General features: G+C 44.5%; 1 protein-coding gene and 1 long non-coding RNA gene across 2 annotated transcripts in view; one reads left to right on the forward strand and one right to left on the reverse strand.

Moving 5' to 3' along the window:
* Positions 1-747: 747 nt before the first annotated feature.
* Positions 748-10198, reverse strand: LOC310693153. Its single transcript, XR_014519018.1, has 3 exons — positions 10106-10198; positions 4550-5044; positions 748-3599 (listed from the first exon to the last, which is right to left on the reverse strand). It is a non-coding gene; the product is annotated as an uncharacterized lncRNA (long non-coding RNA).
* Positions 10199-10297: 99 nt separating this feature from the next.
* The window catches only part of LOC310693129 (cytochrome P450 2W1-like), a 28878-nt gene continuing 14913 nt past the window's right edge, over positions 10298-24262 (forward strand). Inside the window, exons 1-3 of the mRNA XM_083474862.1 lie at positions 10298-10393; positions 18407-18604; positions 22602-22809. Of these exons, the coding sequence (XP_083330988.1) occupies positions 10344-10393; positions 18407-18604; positions 22602-22809 (456 nt within the window). The 5' untranslated portion in view covers positions 10298-10343. The remainder of the gene's footprint in view (positions 10394-18406; positions 18605-22601; positions 22810-24262) is intronic.

Here is a 24262-nt window from a genome sequence, read left to right on the forward strand (position 1 = left end):
CAACTTCATCTGAGAGCCAAATACTTAAGTGAATCAATATGTGCTATGCTAATACAGTAACTATAATGGAATTTAATATACTGGAACAAGCCAAGGTATGTATGAATCAGAGAAAAAGAGAGAGACAGAAAGCAAAGCAGTGGGAGGCAGCAAAACCCATAACATACATTTTCTGGACTACCTGACTAACTTTTCTATTGTTCTCTCTCATTTCCTCCCTTCTTCTGGTGTCTTATATTCCTCAGTACAGTTGCGGACGGGATCCGTTCTGGAGATCTGGTCGGATCCCGAGGTTTCCGCAACCTGAGGACCGCTTCTGCGGATGCGAGCGCGGTGAAACCCGGTCACATACTTCTGGTTTTGCCGCTTTCGCATCCTGAAATTTACATAACCAGAGGGTTACGTAACCAGAGGTACTACTGTATATTGATTGCCAGTTCTTCAAAAGTTCATTTTAAAAAGGAACTAGTTCTAAGTCAAGTTCATTCTCTCCAAAAAGGAACTAGTTCTGGTTCAAGCTCATCCTTTCACAAAAAGAACTGGTTCAAGGTCATCTAAACATTAGTTCATAAAAAGTTCATTCTTGGCAGAAAAAGAAAATCAGCATTCAGAATTCAGTTGCTGTGCTGAAGTATAGGATTCAAAAGCAAATCAGGGCCACACATACTTACATACTAGAAAAAAGATTACCCTGCCTCTACACAGCTGTTAAAGGCACAAGGCGTCATCCGCTTTGTTCCTGAAGCCAGAGAATCCTTTCAGCAGGAAAGATGCTGAAAATACCTTCCATTGCTTCCTTCTGATTGCTTAGCTACAGTGATTAAGTGACTTAAGAGACCGTAGCAACAGCGGTTACTCCATATCTGCCTAATAAGCTTTAGAAAGTTGCCCAAAGTTTTGCTTTCTAACTTCCTTTATAGATATGCAACTGACTTTTTTAAAAATGAAAACTAATGGCTCAGACCAGCTGTGGTTGGATGGGCAAAGTGAATGTGAACTAGAAGAAAGTTCTGCCCCAGAATGAACTTAATTCACCTTTAGTTTAGGCAGCAGTTGTGGGAATGATTTTCGGGTGGCATTCACATATTTTTGAACTGGTTAAGTGAACTTTGTTCAACTGAACTAAATAATTCCAAGTACAGTTGATCACTTAAAGCAGAAAAATCAAAGGACACAAAAATAACAGGTGATTTGTCTCCTGTGTGCAATGCAGATCTTTATTAAAAACAAAAATGAGGTTTGTGTGGCACCCACATCCCTCAGATGTGTTCACTACCTAGGTTTGGAGTTTATTTGTTGGTAAAGCTGCAAATATTACAACATTCAGAGTCTTCCTTTGGAATTGGAAATGTACCTGTATAGACCACCCAGGATGACCCAAGTGATTATAATGTTCTGCTGTGAGAAGACTTTTAATTGCCATTATTTGAGCCATCTTTCTGTACCACTGTATCACTTTATGGTTGGAATGTGGATGGCATCAATTCCTTAATAGCATGATTTCACTATGTCTGAAACCTTAGGCTCAGTCATGCGGAGATCCAGGAACTCTTTGGGTTATCTGGCCTGTTTGCCTGCACATTTATATCTTCCAGTTATTTCTTTTAACATGGTCTAGCGAGAACTGGGGGCAGGCTTCAGCAAAATTATGTGAGTCAAATCACCCTGTTGTGTTAATAATAAACCTAAAATCCAAGACAAAGAGTATATGCACAGAGCACAAAATTGAATGGTCGTTTGCCAACTCTAATTGGCTCTCGGATGAGTTAATCATTGTGTATGTGTGTCTGGGAGAATTCATATATGGTAGTAAGAGAATGCTGAAGTCAGGGATTGATGCAGTATAAAACCAAATCATTCCTGAGGACTGCTGAACCCAGTAGATCTGCCTCTGATTATGGTGCTAATTGCTAAAAGCAGTGTCAATGTAGTGGTCTTCCCTTTAATTTGACTGGTCTTTGCCACACATTGTAAATTTCAGAGATCTATGATGTCTGTTCTCATTTTTAATTTGAAACCATTGCTTTATAAATAAAATTGTACTAGGGAAATAGATCCATCATCTTAAATTGGGAAAGATGTATTGCGTATGTATTATTTAACCAGCACTTCAGAAGTTTGGCCCATTGCCATTAGTTGAACTGTAGAGAAAGGTGAAAGTAGATTGACCTCACACTTTGTCAGTCATACTTCAGTGTTTTATAAACTTAGCATAATAATCGAAAATGAGCAAGAAAATTAAACAAAATCTCCTTATTGCCATAGTTGTTGGAAGAACACAGACCTCCCACATTCTCCTAACGTACAAAGCTGAGATATTGTTTGAACGCCAGTTCTGATTTTTGAAGCATTTTAAAAACAAAACAAAGCACCCCACTATTGAATTTTCTTAGGACTTGTGTAAAGTGTATGCTATGGAGCTGCTCATTTTTTTTACAAGGTTGATGGTATCTTCTTTGGCGATCACTCATAACCAAGTAAGATTGTCTTCCATGAACATGGTTTCAACAGTAAGTCTGTAAATGACTGTGGACGGTTTGCCAAGTGTACCTTCCTCTTAGCATGTTTCTCCCTTTCATCCTGAGTTGGAACATCTTCAAAGCCCATGACATCTTTGGTAAAGGCTGTCCTCCAATTGGAGCGCTCACAGGCCAGTGTTTCCCAGTTGATGGTGTTTATACTTTAGTTTTGCCTTGAGAGAGTCTCTAAACCTCCGTTGTTGACCACCAGCATTACGCTTTCCATTTTTAAGTTCAGAATAGAGTAATTGCTTTGGAAGACGATAATCAGGCATCCACACAACATGACCAGTTCAACAAAGTTGATGTTGAAGAATCATATGATTAATTGTTAGAGTGAAATAATATGCATAAATCAGTCATTCTAATGTTTATCTCATCCAGTTGGCCACCCGTATGTGAAAGATATTATAGATCACTGCCAGGACCAGGCTAGAGCTATGCACAGCTGTACTCAATACAAATCTAAAAATGCATATTCTCCAGCACAATGTCCCTGAGGTCAGTCGTTTTGAGTCTGGGGCTGTAAGGCGGGTCTTGAAAGCAAGTCCTGAGCTTTTGACCTGGCAATGGCAGAATGCCTGGTTTTGATGAGACAAGACCAATACAGAGGATTTGTGCTGCCTGCACAGGTTTGAGTGCTGCCTATTGAAGTTCCCTTCTCTGCCCATAAAGGGCTCTGAGGCTGAGGTTCACACAGTCCACCCAGGTGTCAACCACAGGCCAGACCCAAAGATCCTGAGAACCTGATAACAACAGTTACAGGCATAGGCAGCCCTTGCATGATGCCAGTGGTGTAGCTAGAGGGGCACGGAGGGAGGTGGGTCCCCTCAGGAGGCACTTATCTTTTGGGGCAGCATATCGGGCAGAGTGGAAGGTGGCACGCAAGCCCGGGCATCCCGAAATCCCTGTGCGCCCACTCACAAAAGCAGTGCAGGGCTGGGCTTGCAGCATGCCCAAGCTGCTGCTCCCCCCTCCCCCCAGCCTCCCTCTGGCGGCCAAGAAGGGTGCAAAAGGTACGCACTGGAGAGCAGCCAGGAGGGGCATGGAGGCTTGGGCACCCTGTAGGCCCAGCGCTGACTGGAAAAGCTGTGCAGGGGCAATGCACACCCACTGTGTCCCCAGTCAACCATCCTCCAAGTGGAAGGCACCCAGGAGGGATGTGGCAGCTCGTGCACCCTGCAGGCCCAGAACTACTACAGGATCACACTTCAAAACGACCTTGACAGATTAGAGAACTGGGCAAAAACAAACAAGATGAACTTTAACAGGGAGAAATGTAAAGTATTGCACTTGGGCAAAAAAAAAAAATGAGAGGCACAAATACAAGATGGGTGACACCTGGCTTGAGAGCAGTACATGTGAAAAGGATCTAGGAGTCTTGGTTGACCACAAACTTGACATGAGCCAACAGTGTGACGCGGCAGCTAAAAAAGCCAATGCAATTCTGGGCTGCATCAATAGGAGTATAGCATCTAGATCAAGGGAAGTAATAGTGCCACTGTATTCTGCTCTGGTCAGACCTCACCTGGAGTACTGTGTCCAGTTCTGGGCACCACAGTTCAAGAAGGACACTGACAAACTGGAACGTGTCCAGAGGAGGGCAACCAAAATGGTCAAAGGCCTGGAAACGATGCCTTATGAGGAACGGCTAAGGGAGCTGGGCATGCTTAGCCTGGAGAAGAGGAGGTTAAGGGGTGATATGATAGCCATGTTCAAATATATAAAAGGATGTCACATAGAGGAGGGAGAAAGGTTGTTTTCTGCTGCTCCAGAGAAGCGGACACGGAGCAATGGATCCAAACTATAAGAAAGAAGATTCCACCTAAACATTAGGAAGAACTTCCTGACAGTAAGAGCTGTTCGACAGTGGAATTTGCTGCCAAGGAGTGTGGTGGAGTCTCCTACTTTGGAGGTCTTTAAGCAGAGGCTTGACAACTATATGTCAGGAGTGCTCTGATGGTGTTTCCTGCTTGGCAGGGGGTTGGACTCGATGGCCCTTGTGGTCTCTTCCAACTCTATGATTCTACCCACAAAAGCAGCATGGGGCTGGTGCACTTACATCACATCCCCCTCAGCCGAGCTGAGTAAGTTGCCACTTGCCACCTGAGGCTGCAGATATAAGCCTCCAATTGTTACAGTCTTTTTTCTTTCCGTAGGCCACAAGACAAAAGCTGTGTGGGCATATTGGAAGCTAAAGCCCACTGTCAAGAGAATAGCTATGCAAATGGCTTCTCCTGTCTCTCTCACACTGTAGAAAAGGCGGCTTTTCCATAATGATGTTGCTGATTGTTGGACGCTTTTACTTGTAAAGAAACGGAAAAATCCTGTTTTTCAAGATGCAACTCTCTTCCAGTGAAGAGTAGTATGCTTGCTAGAGGCAGCCAAGATGCCATGATGAGCCCGAGGGTTGGAAAGGCTGCAAGGAGCGTAACCCCACACAGTGCCACAGGCAAGACTCTTGGCTACCACAGGTTCCAAAATTAGGAATATGGCCTCCTTGCTACAAAAGCAGAGATGTCCATCTCATGAGCCCCCAAGCCGGAGTTCTGGACGATCCATCGGCCTCCCGTAGACAGGCAGATCCAGCAGTTAGCGACACGAAGCCTCTGGAAATTCCTAGCCACATTCCAGGGCTGGGTGTACACTGTTTATCAGCAGAAACACAGCCAAAAGCTTGCACCGCAGAAGAGCATAATTTTCAGACTTTATTAGCGTTTAACAGAACAAAAGAAAACGTGACCGTTCTGTGTCAGCATCTTCGGCCAACTGAGAAAACGAAAGGAATCTCAGCAAGAACATAAACATCCTGTGACTAGGACATGCGCAGACTCTGTTATTCACAAAGCCTGCTCCCTTTAAGGTGGAACGGAAATATCCTAACATCCTCCCCCTTTCCGTGTAACCTGTTGTACCTGTGGTTCACTCAATTGCAACCTTTGTACATAAACCTTATGTTGTTCTTTGTTAACAACCTTAGACAACAGATCAGCAGGAATTTCATTTCCTGCCATGTAGGACACCTGAATCAGTCCTTTCTGGATACACTCTCTTGCACGATGTAGCTTAATCTGCAAGTACTTGGTTCTCTGCTTGCAACTCTCGGAGTTCAGCAAAGCCAAACACGATCTATTGTCTTGATACACTTGTATAGGACATTTCACAGACACCCTGATGTCCTTAAACAGTTGCATCAACCATTCACAATCCATGAGTGAAAATGACAGAGCATTGAGTTCTGCTTCACAGGAACTTAGGCTCACTGTTGTTTGCTTTTTGCACAACCAGTCAAACAGGCAGTGGTTGTACATGTAGCATACTCCAGAAGTGCTTGTACCATCCGTGGTGTCACTTCCAAAACTTGCATCTGCAAAGATTTCAAGACCTCCAGTCTTCTGACTGGTGAACCTTAGCCTGTAGTGCATAGTCCCTTTCAAATAGCGGGCTATGCGCTTCAGAGCTTTCCAATCCTGAACCGTAGGATTGTTGGCATGTCTGCTAAGCAGATTACAGCTTACAGCAATGTCAGGTCTTGAACATCTGGCAATGAAATTCAGCTTGCCTAGAATGCATCTGTATAGCGTTGTGTCAGAAAACGCTTCAGCAGTACTGTCTACCTGGTAACCTGTCACCATCGGTGTGTCTGCTGGGTTTGCATCAACCAAATTCAACCTGGTTAACACATCAGCAATTTTCTGTGTTTGGTGTACCAGAAAATTACCTGCTTGGTCCTTCTCCACCTGCAGAGAAAGATAGTTGGATACCTCACCAAGATCCTTCATGTCAAAGTGCTCCTTCAGCTGAGCTAGGGTGCTTTGGTAAAAAGCCTGATTCTTCCAAAACATCAGAAGATCATCAACAAAACATAAACAATACAGTTTGTTTTGCCCCTCCTCCTTGACAAACACACATGGATCAGCTTTGCCCTGGTGAAAACCTAGAGAAAGCAATGTCTCAGTGAGTTTTGTGTTCCAACACCTGGCACTCTGCTTGAGACCATATAAGGATTTCCGCAGTTTACAGACCATACCCTTCTGTATCTCCATCCCATCAGGTGGAAGCATGAACAGCTGTTCATTCAAAATCCCGTACAAAAAAGCTGTATTAATGTCGTGGTGGGAAACATGCAGTTTCTCCTCCGCAGCGACCTTGAGCATCAGCCGAATGCTCTCATATTTGACTGTGGGTGAGTAGGTCTCGTGGTAATCCTGTCCTGGTACCTGTGAAAAACCTCTGGCAACTAATCTGGCTTTGTGTCTGACTACCTTGCCATTCTGGTCTGTCTTGGCCTTGAAGACCCATTTGCTGCCAACCAGTCTCATTCCTGGGACTACCGGTACCAGTTCCCAAGTTTGGTTCCTGTTCAAGGAATCAACTTCAGCCTTCATGGCATTTAGCCAAGGCTCAGCATCTTTAGAGGTTAACTCCTGAACCTCTTTGAAGCTTGAAGGTTCCCACACCTTCTCTGAGCTACTAAGAACAGCTGTTGCTGTCTTAGCAAACTCATCAGCATACCTCTTTGGAGGTCTGCCCTTGGTCGCCCTTTCAGATCTGCGTACTAGACGCAAGTCTTCTGGACTCATCTCCTCTTTCTTAGGAGAAAAGTGACCAATGGTGAACAGTGGTTCTTCCAGTTCATTGTCAGACGCATCAGATGGTCTGACTGAGGCCTTTGCGCTCTGGTAGTCTGCTGTGTCATCACTGTCACTGACACCAGCAGCAGCAGCGCCACCCACTGAACTGGAATCCGAACTCTGATCATCATCATCATCCTCATCCTCATCAGCATCAGCAGCTTCCTCAGCTTTAGCTGCTTGCTTGACATCACCTTCATCCTCCTCTGGGTAACTCTGGAAAATTCCCACATTTTCCCCCCACTTAGGATTGTACTCAACACTCCTTGTGAACTTTATGGACTTAGAGTCAGTCATCCACACCCTGTATGCACCTTTTTCGTACCCCATGAACAAACCATGTGCCCCACGCTTCCCAAGCTTGTTGGTTTGTTGTGTGCGTACCCACATGTCCGAACCAAAAATCCTCATGTGTTTGGTGTTGGGTTTCTTACCAAACATCTTCTCATAGGGGGTACAACCAATGGGTGATGACAATCTGCGATTAACGGTATAAACCAAATTCCCCAGAGCTTCCCCCCAAAACTTATCAGGGAGATTGGCATCATGCAACAAGGTTTTGATTCCTTGCAGCAATGTTTGATTTGCTCTCTCCGCAAGCCCATTCATCCATGGCGATCTGGGCGTTGACATGTCATGCTGGATTCCCTTCTCAGTCAGGAAAGCTTCAAACTGCTGAGAAGTAAACTCCCCGCCCCGATCAGTAAACAAACAAGAAATACGTTTACTGTGCACATTCTCCAACCAAGCACAGAATTCCTTAAACTTTGGAAACGCTTGCGATTTCTGTTCGAGCAAATACACATGAATGTACCTAGAAAAAGAATCAATCAGAATCATGAAGTACCTTGCTCCTCCTATAGAGGGCGCTAGTGGACCAACCAGGTCCGCATGCACTAGCTGGTAGGGCTTGGAAGCCTGCCTGCTAGACTCCTTGCCCTTTGGAGCAACCTTCACCTTGTTCTCTGCACAAGATACACATTTCATGTGAAATTTACAGGGTTTGATGTTCAAACCCTCAACCACTTCTGGCATCTTGGCCAGTGCCTTCCAAGAGAGGTGACAAAATCTTCGATGTGCATCATGAATGCAACCTGCATGAAGAACTTTGTTAGTTTGTGCAACACAACAAGAATCAGCATTAGACACAACAGCAGTGTCCTCATAAGTTATATGGAACAAACCATCCATAAACTTTGCATGCAAATAGTCCTCTTTGCCTTTACTGATGACACAGACGCTCCTCTTGAAGGAAATCTGAAAACCACGCCCAGTAAGCTGTGGGACGCTCAACAAGTTGCTTGCAGCGCCTGGAACATACAGTACACCGCTGATGGTTGTGTGCAAACTTGCAAGTCTCACAGTCCCTTCTCCAGCAATTTGCAACGTCCTTCCATCAGCCAGGTGGATCTCACCTTCCTGAGGCTTGAAGGAGATAAAGAGATGCCTGTCTTTGGAAACGTGGCGGCTGGCACCTGAGTCCACAATAAACCTGCCTTTGGCTGTTGGAGCAGTCCTTACAGCAAGCAAACCCTTGTTTTCCAGCAGTTTGGGCTTTTGCAGCTTGCCCCCCTGCTGCTCCTGGCCAGCAGACTTGCCTTTAGCCTTTGGTGAAGCTGTGCCAGCAAGCAAAACCTTGCTTTCCACTGACGTGGGCTTTTGCAGCTCGCCCCCCTGCTTCTGGTCAGCAGACGTGCCTTTAGCCTTTGGTGAAGCTGTGCCAGCAAACAATGCTTTGTTTTTCCCTGGCGCCGCGGGCTCTTCACCCTCCCTCTGCTCCTGGCCATCTGCAGGCGTCTGCGTCTGGCTGTGTTTACCTTTGCCTTTCCGGCCTCTGCAAAGGCGATGACCTTGGTTCTCACGAGAACCAGAGCTCTCAGCTGCCGACTCCTTGGCTCCCCCTGGAGGCTGGAATGCTGCCTGGGATGACGTGACGGTCAGCTCCCCCTGCAGCTTGCAACTGCTGCCCTCAGCATCCCTGCATTCATTCGCATTCTGGGAAACAGCTAGGACCTCCGATGCAGTCAAACTCTGGGCTGGGATTATTGGCTTGTGAGCTTTTTTTAAAGCAGACCACATTGCACGTGCAGTGGTGTTGCCAGCCAGCGTCTTAATTTCCTCAAGAGATACAGATAGGACTATTATGTCAATCGCTTTCGAATTCTGGCCTTTCCATCTCTCTGTCAGAGGAACTGGGGGGGCTTCAGAAACAACATGCCACACCCCAAACTGACGCAGTAAACTCTCACACCATTTTGCCCAGGGTTCATAATTCTGCCCATCCAACTTAGGGCACTGAGTGGCCTCTGAAGCTTCAAAAGCGTGGAAATACTCCATTCCAGCTTTTACTTTAGCCGCGAGTCTATTCTAAGTTGAAAGACTCCTTATCTTGGCAGCTCATTAATCACGAAGCCTTTCTGGCTCGGCTCCCAGGCCAATTAAGCCTTGCCGGAGAGGTAAACAGAAAAGCCAAAAGCCTCCCTCATTTCTTTCGCTTTTCCCACCGTACCTCTTGAACGCAGTCTGTTGCAGCTTTACTCTCTTGTAGGTGCCGTGAATCTGGGCCCGAAACCTTGTTGTTGGGAAACTGCCAGGGAGATAGTGTCCATCATGAGCCCCCAAGCCGGAGTTCTGGACGATCCATCGGCCTCCCGTAGACAGGCAGATCCAGCAGTTAGCGACACGAAGCCTCTGGAAATTCCTAGCCACATTCCAGGGCTGGGTGTACACTGTTTATCAGCAGAAACACAGCCAAAAGCTTGCACCGCAGAAGAGCATAATTTTCAGACTTTATTAGCGTTTAACAGAACAAAAGAAAACGTGACCGTTCTGTGTCAGCATCTTCGGCCAACTGAGAAAACGAAAGGAATCTCAGCAAGAACATAAACATCCTGTGACTAGGACATGCGCAGACTCTGTTATTCACAAAGCCTGCTCCCTTTAAGGTGGAACGGAAATATCCTAACACGTTAAACATTGCTTCACCAGTTTCTTCAGTCCTCTTCCCCAAAAGTCACATGTAAGCTTCTACCCAGTTCTGTGTTGGGCAGGATGCGATTTTAAAAAGTTTAGTCAATTTTTGGAAAGGAAGGTGTAATACTCAGGTCCCATCACTGATTTCTCTCCATCTTCATTCTATCATAGTACAGTGTTGAAGAGAGGCAAATATAATTTGACCCACAATGGCAATATGAGAAGCAGCTGGAAGAGGAGAAGTGTGCAGAGGGCAGAGAAACAAGGGTGAGTGGAAGGGTGTCTTATTTGCTGTCATTGCCCCCCCCCCCCAGGAAGCTTGCCAAATCTGCTTTATCTTGGTACTGGTGCCTGCCCATAAAATAAAAAATAAAAAAATTCCTTCCAGTAGCACCTTAAAGACCAACTAAGTTAGTTCTTGGTATGAGCTTTCGTGTGCATTCACACTTCTTCAGATACACTGAAACAGAAGTTGCCAGATCCTTCTATATAGAGAGAAGGTGGGGAGGGGTATTACTCAGAAGGGTGGTGGGAATGGGAGATTGGCAGATAGCTGAGATGAGCCTGTTGACGACTCTTAACGACTGCAATAAAAGGCAAGCCTAGAGTGAGAGACCAGGGCGAGGTCAGCAGTTTACAGGAACCCTCTTCTTAGGGAGATTTTGTGGGTGAGCTGTGAGCTTGTTTAGGTGCTGGGTGAGAGCCAGAGTGGATGGGTGGAGCTCTGGGTGAGAGAGAGCCAGGAGGCTGAGAGTGAAGGTATTTCAGAAGGAAAAGCAATTGCTCTTGGCCTTTATTTATTAGCCAGTTGTATGAATGTAACATTTGTATACATAGCTGTGCATTTATGTAGGAAAATTTCGGCACAAATGGAAGTGAAGATGAACCCTATCTTGAAATGCTATCATTTCGCTTGCAGCTAATTAGCCACCTCCCCAGAGAGGTCATTTCGGTGCTGCTCACACAGCAGTTTGACTGCCACCCCAGAGGCGCACTCCATTGTCTCTCATGACAGACAGATGCCAACAACAACAAATTATCCACCTGTAGTCCTTGCTATCATAAAACCTATGCAGGCATAACACTCCCAAACCTGACCCATGGCTGGAAGAGGGCTTTTATGGATGTATGCATTTAATTGCAAAAATTGTAATGCTTCAAGGTGGCTTACGATAATAAAGCACAGGACAATGCAATATCTGATTAATTAAACAAAATAAAAAGGCAAGCCAGCAAGAAAAGGCTTTCCGTTACAAGCTATCAGTGCTAGAACAGGGAACCTGCTGTTTTGCCTGTGACCACCTTAAGTGAAGTAACTTCAGGTTATGGGCTACTCTTTGGGACTTCCTAGGCAGAAATAATTGTAAATCAATTTGTCTGGAACCTTGCCGGAATAACTGCTGTCTTCCTCGCTCTGCTGTCTTTAGATTTTCTGTCTCCTGGCTTTGCTTCCCAACTCTGAACCCCCGGTAGAGCTCCTGGCTTTACTCTGACAGCTGACTACAGATCAGCTCAGATACAATTAAAAGCCCATAATAACATTACATACTTAATTTTGGCCTAAAGGATACCAGAGCTGCCATTAGAGGGATATGTCCATTATTAGGGCTCCACCACAGAAGAGGCCTCTCTGCTAGCCTCTCTCTGCTAGCCTCCCACCTGGCTACAGAAGGTGAGGATACTTGGAGAAGGGTCTCTAGAGAAGATCTTAATTGATAGGCAGGCTCAGGTAAGAGAAGGTGGTCCTTTACTACTATCCCTTCCCTTTCTCCCTAGTCCTTCCTCTCTTGCATGTGAATTCTCACAACCTGACTTAACAGTGGTTAAGTCTTACATTAGCCCCACAGTTAACAGTCTTAAGAATGCCTGGTTGACACAAACGCAGTGCCAGTTCAAACCAGCTTCAAATCATGGTTGGCTTTAAGGGCAAAATAAGAGTCATTCTGGATCAAGCCAGTGACCAGTCCTCTGCAGCACCCTCTCTTCTCACAGTAGCTGACCAGATGCCTTTGGGAAGCCAGCCTTTGGGAATGCCTTTGGGACATCAGCACAACAGTACCCTTCCCTCCTGCTTTTTCCAGCAACTGCTATTCAGAAGCATTGCTGCCTTCAACTGTGGAGGCAGCACATAGCCATCATGGCTAGTAGCCATTGGGAGTCTTATCCTTCATGAATGTGTCTAATCTTTTTAAGCCATCCGCATTGGTGGCCACCACTGCTTCTTGTTGGAACAAGTTCCAAAGTTTATGCACTGTGTGAAGAAGTGCTTTCTGAATCTTCCCACACTGAGCTTCCTCGGGTGTCCACAAGTTCTAGTGTTACGAGAAAGGAAGAAAAACAAAATCTCTACTTACTTTCTCCATGTCACACATAATTTTATCTCTTATCACACGCCTCATACTCGCCTTTCCTGTAAGCTAAAAATCTGCAAATATGGTACCCTTTCCTTATGGGAGAGCTTCCTCCACCCCTCTTGATCATTTTGAACGTTTCTTTTCTGAACGTTTCCCAACTCTACAATACCCCTTTTGAAGTGAGGCAATCAGAACCATACACAGTATTACACATACGGCCACACCATAGATTTGTATAATGTAGAAGCTTCCTGCAGCCAGTCGGAAGCTGCACCTTGGTTTCCAAACGTTTTGGAAGTTGAACGTCCGGAACGGATTCCGTTTGGTTTCCGAGGTACAACTGTATATGAATTTTAAGATTTTTTTGATCCCAACTAGTTTGCATTAGGTTTCCTGATGAATGTGGAGGGTTGCTAGGAATTCATACACACAGGAGAGGTCAACATAGTCCTATTGCCCTCTCCTGATCCCTTCCTAAAGGAATTGAGAGCTTTGAATCTGCATAAGCTCTGTACAAATGCCAGTTGTTTCTTTTCCAGTAACGGGAAGGAACACCTCCCTTGCTGGTTTTGGTGCCTGTGAATGGTTGTGGGCAATACACAAAAGGAGGAAAAACGTGTGTGTTCCTATCTCAAGGTTTTATCACATGCAATGTGTTTTTTGTTTTATAACAATGGATAAATCTTTGACAAGCGGATGACTGCACTGAAAATGTATCCAGTCTCCTTTCCTTTCTCCCTGTACCAGAATTTCCTGAACAAATTAAAGCTAAGCCTAATTAATAGGTGAAAAAATGTATCTAAGCAAATTTGCATGTGAGACCAGAAAGAATTTTTTTTATCAAGGTTACGGAATAATCCTTAGGCATTAAAGGCAGAAGTTGGCTTTGGCTTCAAAACAGCCTGGAGTGCTGTTTAGATTTCAAGTCTTTGTGGTATTTAAATAACTGAGGCTAAAAGTGACCATCTGTGCAATAATTTGAAACAAAGTTGTATTCTACATTATATTATAGTGGCTCAGGTTTTTTTTTTAAGTTGTGGTTGCAAACTATATGACATGAAAACTACAGTAATGTTTGCTATTGTTTCCAGAAACTGGCTAAACTATATAAAATTCTCAGCCTGGCAGCTTTTTCTTTTCCAAAGGCATCCCCCTCTTTGTTTTCTAAATCCATTTGAATATTATTTCAGCTGTCTCTGAACAAAGCAAACCAAAAACCTACAAATGCAAAGATCAAGAGTACAAAGTACATGAGAAATTACAAAGTTTTATTGGCTTTTCCACGTTAACATATAGGAGCCAAAGAATACCAAGGGTGGGGAAGAAACCAGAATGAAGAAGTTAGAAGTTAATCCATTTACAGGTTTGAGGGTGTAAGTGAAAAAAAAACTATTGGGAAAAGTTTTTCCCTTCTACTGCAGGGAAAATATTGGGGGTAATTTAAGAGAGCCAAGATGGCTTCAAGATTGCTCTGTGTACTCAGATAAAGTGTATTTATTTTTCAGGGAATATTTCCTAATTTTGAAGGGTAACTGGTTGGTTTTATGTGGAGTGTGGCATACTGTATGTGTGTGTACCTTAAAATTATAATAATAATTCCGACTTCCATCAGCCCTAGCTAACATACTCAGTGGTGGGGGGTGATAGCAGTTGGAGTCCCAACAACCTCTGGAAGGCCACAGATGATGATGATGTTGTCGTCCCCATTCCCCCGTTTATGGACATGAGTGATGGACCCATTAAGATGGCCTTCCCCTGGAGGCCAATGGATTTCTGAGGATGGCTGCATGCAGATACAATCATACATTCCTAGGTGGGCATGGGAATTAACAGGTTAAGCTAAAACTTTTGTGCTGTAAGTTTCGCAGAAATTGTGGTTTCTGAGCAAGGATTTGAAGGGAGAGGTGACTCCACACAGAAGCTTGAGGGCAGAGTTCCATATATAAAAGCGTTAAGGAAGAACGTATTCCAGAAGTAGCAGAGTCGAATGTGTGTTCCATGGCACTGCAGAAAAGCAGCAGTGTTGGGAAGTAGGTTGTGTGCTGTGGGGTCTGATGTTCTGAGATCTGGGACAATCCTTTAGCATAAAATGGTCACCTAGCACTAGCAGCAGAATGGTCTACAAGGAGATAAACTTTCCATCTGCATGCTCTCTCTCTCTCTTTCTGTGTGTAAAGATTTTTATTTTTATTTTTTAAACTTGGAATGTAGTGGTGATTGCACTGATACAATACTAGAGGAGAAAGAAGAAAGGCCAGAAGAACATGGGGTGAGTGAGCATTCTCCATCAATGCTGAAGTGCATCCAGCAGTTCTGGGCTGTTTTTCAAAATATGCTTTGTGATTACTATCTTTGAAATGCCAAAATATTAAGAAGAAGGCAAGAAGAGTTTGCTGGATCAGGCCAGTGGCCCCTCTAGTCCAGTACCCTGTCCTCACAGTAGCCAACCAGATGCCTCTTTTGGAAAACCCATGAAACAGAACCCAGGTCCCCCACCCCACCCCGTGGTTTCCAGCAACTGGTATTCACAAATATTACATCCTCCAACATCATGGTTAGTTTTTTATAACTGTAGTTTTGCATGGCTGGAGCATCTAAAGCAAACCCTTTCCCTTAAGTTCCCATTGCTGTCAAAGTAGGAATTCATGAGTGATTTTACTAGACTCTATTCAATCTGGATTATCCACAATTCGGAGAGATTGTTTCACATCCAACATAATTAAAAGTTTTGATAGCTTCAAAGAATACCTTGTGGTAAAGGGAAGTACATGCCTAAAATATTGACTGCCTTTGGATTCCTGTAGTGTTCCTTATTCTCCCCCTAATAAAAGCTCATCAACTTTGGTCAACCCTCCCCTAAAGAAAAGCAGCTCAACAACTCCTGGCAATGACAATGGGTAGATCACAGCCGATATTTTTATACTTGGAGTAGATCGCAGTCTCTTGGGAGTTGGACGTGCCTGCTCTAGATCAGTGCTTTTCAAACTTGTTACCTACAGGGAGCCCTTTCCAGATTGCTTGATCTGCCATGGGATCCCTCTGTGTTGGAGGAACCCTGCTAAAAATATTAAAATACTGTGCCTCCATGGACAGCTGTGAGTCCAAAATGTCTCCCAGGCTGCACACCTGGTCCTTCAGGGGCACAGTTACCCCATTCAGGACCAAGGAATCCTCCACACCTGCCCACCTCCTGTCCCCCAAAAACAGTACTTTTGTCTTGTCAGGATTCAATCTCAATCTGTTAGCCGCCATCCATCCTCCAACCGCCTCCAGACATATATCACTCAGTGCTGCTGCTGTCGGTAGTGGCATCCTCCCTGTGGAACGCCCTCCCACCAGATGTCAAAGAGAACAACAACTACCAGACTTTTAGAAGACATCTGAAGGCAGCCCTCTTTAGGGAAGCTTTTAGTGTTTGATGTATTGCAGTATTTTAATATTTTTTCGGAAGCCGCCCAGAGTGGCTGGGGAAGCCCAGCCAGATGGGTGGGGTATAAATTTTTATTATTATTATTATTATTATTATTATTATTATTATTATTATTATTATTATTTTATATTCCCTGGAGGCCAGATCTGCCCCTGTGGATCCTGCTGTCTGAGGCGGTCACCTCAACTTGCCTCATGAGTGGGCAGGCCTTACCTACAGATGATGGTCTTTCCATCTTTACTGTATTCTTTTCGTCAGCCATTCGGTGGTGTGTTTCCTTGGGACATGAAACTGCTATGGTTCCATTTAGCTATTATGTGGCTGAATCTAACTGGTAGATTCAGTCTTCATAAGAACATCAGAAGAGCCTTGCTGGCTCAGACCAAGGGTCCTTGTAGTCCAGCATTCTGCTTCCTGTGGTGACCAAACGGATATCCCAATGGGAAGCTCTCAAGCACAAAGGGAACAGCCCTCTCCCATTCTTGCTCTCCAGCAAATAGGTTTCAGCAGCATCCTGGTGGTTCCATGTCACCATTGTGGCTAATAGCCATTGCTAGACCTCTTGCCTCTGCATTTGTCTAACTCCCTCTTAATCCAATTTTAAAGCAAATTTTGGTAGTTGGTAGGCTGAGATGGTAGACATCAGGCCTTTCCCAGTTCAAACTGCAGTACAGAGGCAGCACGTTTTAGCAAACTCCTTGCATGTAGTAGCTACAGCATTTGCTGAAGCACTAGCTCTCCATATCTGCTAGCTTACTAAAAGCAGGAAGTAATTAACATTTCCTGCTTCAGAAAATTAATTGCTTAAGGCTTACAGAATTGTAGAGCTGGGAGGGACCCTGAGGGTCATCTAGTCCAACCCCCCTGCACTGCAGAAATCTCAACTAAAGCATCCATGACAGATGGCCACACAACCTCTGCTTAAAAACCTCCATGGAAGGAGAGTCCCTTCTACTGCCAAACCGCTCTCACCATCAGAAAGTTCTTGATGTTGAGTCGGAATCTCCTTTCTTGTAACTTGAAGCCATTGGTTTGAGTCCTACCCTCCAAAGCAGGACAAAAACACAATTTTGCTCCATTTCCCACCTGACAGCCTTTTAGTTATTTGACGATGGCTATCGAAACCTGTCTGTGATCTTCATTTTGCTGTCGTTTATTAGTAGTTAAATAATGCTTTCGACTGACAAAATAAGACAGCTTTCCAGAGCATGTTAAAATCTGTAAAACATGATGGGACTGGGGATCTATTGCCTCTGGGAAGAAAGGGAGGCCTGTTCAGTCACTCGCTCATTGCTTGAGGGAGCGAAAGGAGTACAGAAACTCCTGCGGCTGAACAGTTTGTGTCGCTGGGTAGATCTCTTGACTGCTTGTCGTGATGTGGCAGTGACATCTGGTGGCACTAAGACTCTAACAGAGAAGTTAGAACTAAGTATTTTTGAAGTTTGTTTTTCTAGTCCTTTCTCCCTTAGTTGCAAACATAGGCGCCGACTCCATGGGGCTTGAGGGGGCCCGAGCCCCCTCAAAAATTTGTTTGGGGGGGCAGAGCGCCCCTCCAGCAGAGCGCCACCGCCGCCCCTCCCCCAGCCCAAAATGCACAGGGTCGGGCTGCATGCCTCCTGCCCTCCCTCCCGAGCAAAAGCTCCACCCAATTTCCGCTCCGGAGCTGATTAATAGGCGCAGCACGCTCTCCCCTATTCGCTCACAAGGAGGCGGCGCCACTTTATTTGCATATTCATGAGCTTATTTATTATTCATGAGCTTTCCCGGGCCCCCCCCCCCCAATATTTTTTATAAGTCCGCGTCCCTGGTTGCAAAGTATATTAATTATACCAACCTCTGTTCTTCTTAGAGTTCTTTGGTAAAAGTCATCATCATTTTTCATTTAACATTTACCTGCCCACAACTACATTCCAAAAACCTCTACAAGTCCCCCCACCCCAGTTGCTGGATTGCTATTACCGCTGAATAGCTTACATTATTATATAATGATAATTTGATTTGACTCAACTTTGAAACTGTATTATTCTTTTTATGTATATACTGCCTTTCTGCCTAGGCACTGAGGCAGTTTACAATCCCAAGACACCAAAATAAATACATTATGTAAAATGAAGAATAAAATTTTGGCGCATGTGGTTTTAGTTTTTGCATGCACCGAAACCTGACTACGAAGCCATCTCAAGAGAAAAAGCATTTGTCTGTGGCCCAGAAACTGCAGCCTTTCAAAAGGTAAGGATTGGAATGCATGCACTGCTTGTAGTAAGAAAATGCCCTGCATTGTCCATCCCCCTTTGTTAAGAAAGAAACTGCAGTTTGAATTTCACTGTGGAATTTGCTTTAATCCCGATTTTAACTGCTTATTTTCCAGACTAGTGCGAGGTTGAAAATCTGGTGGTTTTGGTGCTTTGAACAACGTTTTTCCTGGGATATATGTGGGTGAGAGAGAAAGAGAAAACCTGCAAATCGCCTCACGCATTTAATTTGGAAACTTTTCAGATGCTGTGGTTTCGTAAAGGCAGTTGGCCTAACCATCAAGCACTGTGATGCTGTCAAGACCAGAGCTTCTAGAGGACCACCCACGTCTCCCGGCCTGGGAATTCATTCCCCTTTTGAGGCATTATTTTTCACACTCCATTTGCATCTCAACTCGAGCAAGCTTCGCTCCAATTCTCCTTCCCTGCGTCATGGCCTTTGGTGAGTATTGAGTTCCTCTGGAGAATCCTCTCCAATATGCATTTTTGCAGTGGTGAGATGGAGGGTGGAAGGGAACTGGCAAGCTTTCATATCAGTCCTCTTGGGCCCAGCTGGACTAAGAAAACAAACTTGGCAACTATATTCCCAGACCACTTGGCAAATGCAAAAAAATGAAGTCAGGGTACTCCATGGACACAGTATATTCCTATGCTATATATAGGGCTAAAAATAACTTTATACAAACAGTCATATAGCAATGGCCCAATGAGATGTACAAATGCAAACAATCGTTTACAGCTTCATATAAAATAAATACATATGTTTGCACAGAACACGTTACAGTGGTACCTTGGTTTGCATACATTTTGGATTACAAACCCAGAAGTGTGTGACCTGGTTTGCAACCTTTTTTTGGATTACAACCCAATTTTTTTGGAGGCCCCGTTGGCAAAAGCACACCTTTGGTTACAACCTGTTTTGGTTTACAAACGGACCTCCGGAACGGATTATGGTTGTAAACCAAAGTACCACCGTACTTTGTGTGATTATATACATTCATTGTATTTTATTGATGTGAAGCTACACATTATTGATTGCATTTCTATGTCTCATTGGCCATATGACTGTTCTTGTGAAGTTACATACTTTCCAGCTGGAATAAACGTCTGTATTTAAATTTTATTTTACAGAATCCCTCTGCCTTCGTACTTGTAGCACTTTATTTTAGCGGTCCCCACAACAAGTGTGTGAGGTAGTCCATTTGGACGCACCTCCTTTTACAGGCACTGAGAACATTCCCCACTACACAGTGCCAATTCCATCATGTCAGTACCAAGTCCACTGCTGTTGCAGCAGTTAATTTTTTTTGCAAGGGCTATTGGCTTCAAGGTTACTTCTCTCTGTTTTAATATTTAACCAGGAGCATCTACTTTGGTTTATTTTATGTAGGTCAGGCAAATTATTGAAGAGTCAGCACTGCCCCTGTTGGAACTGCCTCAAGGCCATGTGTGCTAGTTAGAAATTCATTTTCTATTGGCAGTTCCCATCTGTTCCACAAGTGAACATAAGTGATTGGTTTGGTGAAGTCCTTTGGGCAGACCTCCCTTACATCATCCAGTTCTGCATCCCATAATATGACATATCTATGGGCCAGCTTGCTGTTGTCTGTAAGTGGGGAGGACCTCTGGCTCTGTGGTTGTGAACTTGCTTCATATCAGGGGGTGGTGGACTTGTGCCACCACCACCCCCCGCCCCGATGTTTCTGGGCATCAGCCCCAGACAGCTTGGAACATGGTTTGGAGTGATTAGAGTTGGGTTTCACAACAGCAGGAGAGCCATAAGTCCACTACTCCGGTTTTTTTACACAAGGCCCAAGATTCATTCTTTAGGTTTTAACCATCTGAAAAGGGCTTCCAGACTCTTCAAATGTTCCTGTTTTCCAGAGACAGTACTGGATTTACAGAAGCCATCCCGGTTTCTGACTTCATCCCAGAATAGTCCTGCTTTTCCTTAGGATGTCCCTATTTTCATGGGAGAAATGTTGGAGGGTATGGTAGGACGTCCCTATTTTCATTGGGGGTTGGGGTGGTATGGAGTTACGTGACCACCAGAGATAAGTATCTATACAACCTTTAGAAGACATCTGAAGGCAGCTCTGTATAGGGAAGTTTAAAAAAAAAAAAAGTTTTTATATGTGTTGGAAGCCACCTAGAGTGACTGGGGCAACCCAGTCAGATCTGTGGGGCATAAGTAATAAAATTATTATTAATAATAATATTATGGAATAGGACATCCCTAATCATTGGAGAAATGTTGGAAGGTATGGGCTTTCAGTAGCAGGACTAAGAAAGACCTGAGATGTAGGCCATGAAGAACAACTGCCAGTCCAAACACACTGGTTTATAGGTGGACCTTTAGTCAGTATTTAGTTGCTTCAGATATAGATAGAGAGACAGAGAGATATAGTCATATGCATGTCATGGTGAATTTATTAATAATTTATTACACACAAAAAAGAACAATACAACATTGCTCTTCCTCTGAGGTGCTCTGGACAGCAGACATGGAGTTTTAGACTTGATTTATTGATTTAACCGTCCTCCACAGGCATTTTGGGACTCGGGTGGCGCTGTGGGTTAAACCACAGAGCCTAGGACTTGCCGATAAGAAGGTCGGCAGTTTGAATCCCCCCGACGGGGTGAGTTCCTGTTGCTCGGTCCCTGCTCCTGCCAACCTAGCAGTTCAAAAGCACGTCAAAGTGCAAGTACATAAATAGGTACCACTGCTGCGGGAAGGTAAACGGTGTTTCCATGCGCTGCTCTGGTTCTCCAGAGGTGGCTTAGTCATGCTGGCCACATGACCCGGAAGCTGTACGCCGGCACCCTCTGCCAATAAAGCTAGATGAGCGCTGCAACCCCAGATTTGGTCATGACTGGACCTAATGGTCAGGGGTCCCTTTAACTTTACACAGGCATTTCAAACCTATTATATATCTGCCAGCCAACTCATTTCCTATAATTTGATGTGTGGAATGCCCATACCAAATTGACATGTACAGTTATGACCATAATAATAATAATTTTATTATTATTTTCCCCAACCCATCTGGTTAATCAAGATACATGCCCAGACTGCCTCACATCTGCTCAAAGGCCAACATTCCTGGACCACGAAAGCCTCGCCACAGTACTTTATGCCAGGGTTTCCAAAACTTAGGTCTCCAGCTGTTTTGGGGCTACAACTCCCATCATCCCTAGCTAACAAGACCTGTGGTCAGGGATGATGGGAATTGTAGTCCAAAAACAGCTGGAGATTCAAGTTTGGGAGACCCTGCTATATGTGCTGGTTGCTTTGAGACTGAATTACTGCAATGCGCTTTTTGTGGGGCTTCCCTTGCGCTTGTTCTGGATGCTGCAGTGAGTGTAGAGTGCTGCAGCACGATTGCTAACAGGCCTCATCACCATATAAAACCTTTCCTGTAGAGGTCTACACTGGTTGCTGGTTGCTACCAGGCCAGGTTCAAGGAGCTACTCTTGGTATATAAAGCCCTTAACAACTTGGGACCAGTTTACCTGTGAGATTTCCTTTCCCCTCATGTGCCCACTCATCTACTAAGACTGGTAGAATTGACATTTGTAAGATCTCATTTAGTGTGTGGAACGCCCTCCCTGTTGATAGCAAGCAGGCATCTTTACTGTACAGTGGTGCCCCGCAAGACGAAATTAATTCGTTCCGCAATTTTTGTCGTCTAACGAATTTTTCGTCTTGCGAAGCACGAAATCCCATAGGAATGCATTGAAAATCAATTAATGCGTTCCTATGGTCAAAAAAAGTCCAAACAAAGCCAAATTTGGTACAACAACAGTTTATTAACTGCTCTTTAAAGTCACACATACTGTAAAGAGCAGTTCAAAAATTTAAGGGAAAATAAATTAACTTTATAAACAAAACATGTCTTTGTTTTTAGTCAAAGAAAAAAAGGCGCGAGACGTTTTCGTCTTGCGAAGCAAGCCCATAGGGGAAATTCGTCTTGCGAGGCAAATCGCGAACGGAAAAACCTTTCGTCTAGCGAGTTTTTTGTCTTGCGAGGCATTCGTCTTGCGGGGCACCACTGTATTCTTTTTGTCAGCTCCTAAAGAAAACCCAAAACATTATTGTTTAGGCACACCTACCCAGATGCTAAGAAAGTTGATGTGCCAAGGATAAAAAGTTGGAAGGATTCACTGGAACAGTGCATATCTTGGAAGCTCTAAATGGCAACTGGTGAAATCCTCATGGATGACATAGGCCTCTTTCAGTATTGCCTCATAATGTTTGGCTTTCAGCAGACGGGAAGACTTTGTCCAGGGCAGCCAAGTGGACCAGTAAAGTGGAGTGCAGATCTTAGATGTTATGTAACGTGCCCCCACCCCCATGCAAAACAAAACGCTGAGCAGATAAGCAGTATTTGAGAGTTGCTCCATCAATTCTTGCTCTCACTCTCTTCCTTCCAAGTCAGCCTCAACATGGCTCTGTGGACATTCGTCCTCCTTGACCCAGTCTCAGTTTTCTTGCTGCTGGCGCTGATCTTCCTAACGACATTCTGGTTTCTGAGCAGCAGCCATGGGAAATCACCTCTGCCCCTGCCTCCAGGTCCTCGTCCACTCCCAGTCATTGGCAATTTGCATTTGATAGATATCAGAAGACAAGATTTATCATATATGAAGGTGAGATGTGGTGATGGCTTGTGGTGGGAGGGAGGGAGGGAGGCGTTGGTTCTGTTTTTAAACCTTCCCATTTCAGTGCGGCCAACGTAGAGTTTAGCTTTCCGTAAATCCCTGAGTATCGTTTCACAGTGTGATTTTCAGAGCAGATCACTTGCGATTATGATGGTGAAAATGTTAAACTCCTTAAATAATATTCGAGGTCCAAGGCTGTAGTCCTACATACCAGGGTTCAGAATTAGAGGGCCGCTCCAGGTCTCCCCCACCTCAGAGACCACCTACCAATTTTGGCAGTGGCATGAAGAGAACCTGGGGCATGACTACCTGCAGCAGCACCTGATTTGCAGAGCAGAAGCAAATCAGTTACGTAAGTTTTTGGGGGTATTTTGTAGCTTCATCCATCCTGACCCAGTGCTGTGATCAGCATCTGATGAGTCGTCCAGTGAGATTGTCCCCACTCCCCTCGCCGACACCTTGGCCCTCTTGACAGCTGAGAGCGCAGTTTTTGGAGAGGTGACAGGTCACAAGGATCTAAAGTAGCCAGGGAAGATGCGTACTTGTTTCTCTGCTGCCACCAACAAGGCCTTTTTTCCAGCTGTGGGGCAGGGGAGATAAAACCCCCTCTTTTGCACTGGTTTATTTGACTGAAAATATTCATACACCGCTATTCATAAAAAATAAAAAAAGATGCCAGGGCAATTCACAATTGGAACAATAAAACCATACAATAGAAACCATATTTAAAAACTTAAAATTAGAAATCAGCTGACTATGGCGGAAAGATATCTTCTTCATTGCTTGCATTTAAAGGTTGAAACAGAAGGTGTCTTCTGAATCTCTATTGACACAGGACTGGACTGATGACAATGGCTCGGTTTCATGTTGTTGTCAAGTGAGCCTCACAAACTCGGGGAATGAAAAGAGACGCTCTTGCAGATGATCTCTGTGATCAAGCTGGGATATAAGGGTCCAGGCAGACCCAGAGGTACCTTAGACCCAAGTTGCGGAGGGCTTTAATGCAAGGACTTGAACCTGGCTCGGTAGCAGGTGACAGATGCTTTAATCATGGAGTCACATGGCTACTAATAATGAACCATATGATGTAGATATTACTGCAAATTTATTATGCTGTTTTTGTGATGCAGAAATGACATGAGGAGATTTGGTATACTTACTTGTGTCATTTATTATTCCTATGAGCTTTGTTCATGAAACCCATTAAAAAGTTACCGGTATTCAAAACAACAAATCTGCACCCATTGGAGCTTCCAAACAAGCTCCAAGGGCACCCACACATAGGGCGCATTGCAGTAATCCAGCCTCAAGGTTTCCAGCAGCGGTCAGGCTATCTCTGATCACTTGTTGTTCATAGGGGGTGGGGGAGCAGAAATCACTGACCCATTGAAGGTTGCACACACACAATAAATCACATTATGCACACAGAAATTCACATTGT

The sequence above is a fragment of the Podarcis liolepis genome (assembly GCF_965112155.1).
Source record: "Podarcis liolepis genome assembly, chromosome: 14".
Lineage (NCBI taxonomy): Eukaryota > Metazoa > Chordata > Lepidosauria > Squamata > Lacertidae > Podarcis > Podarcis liolepis.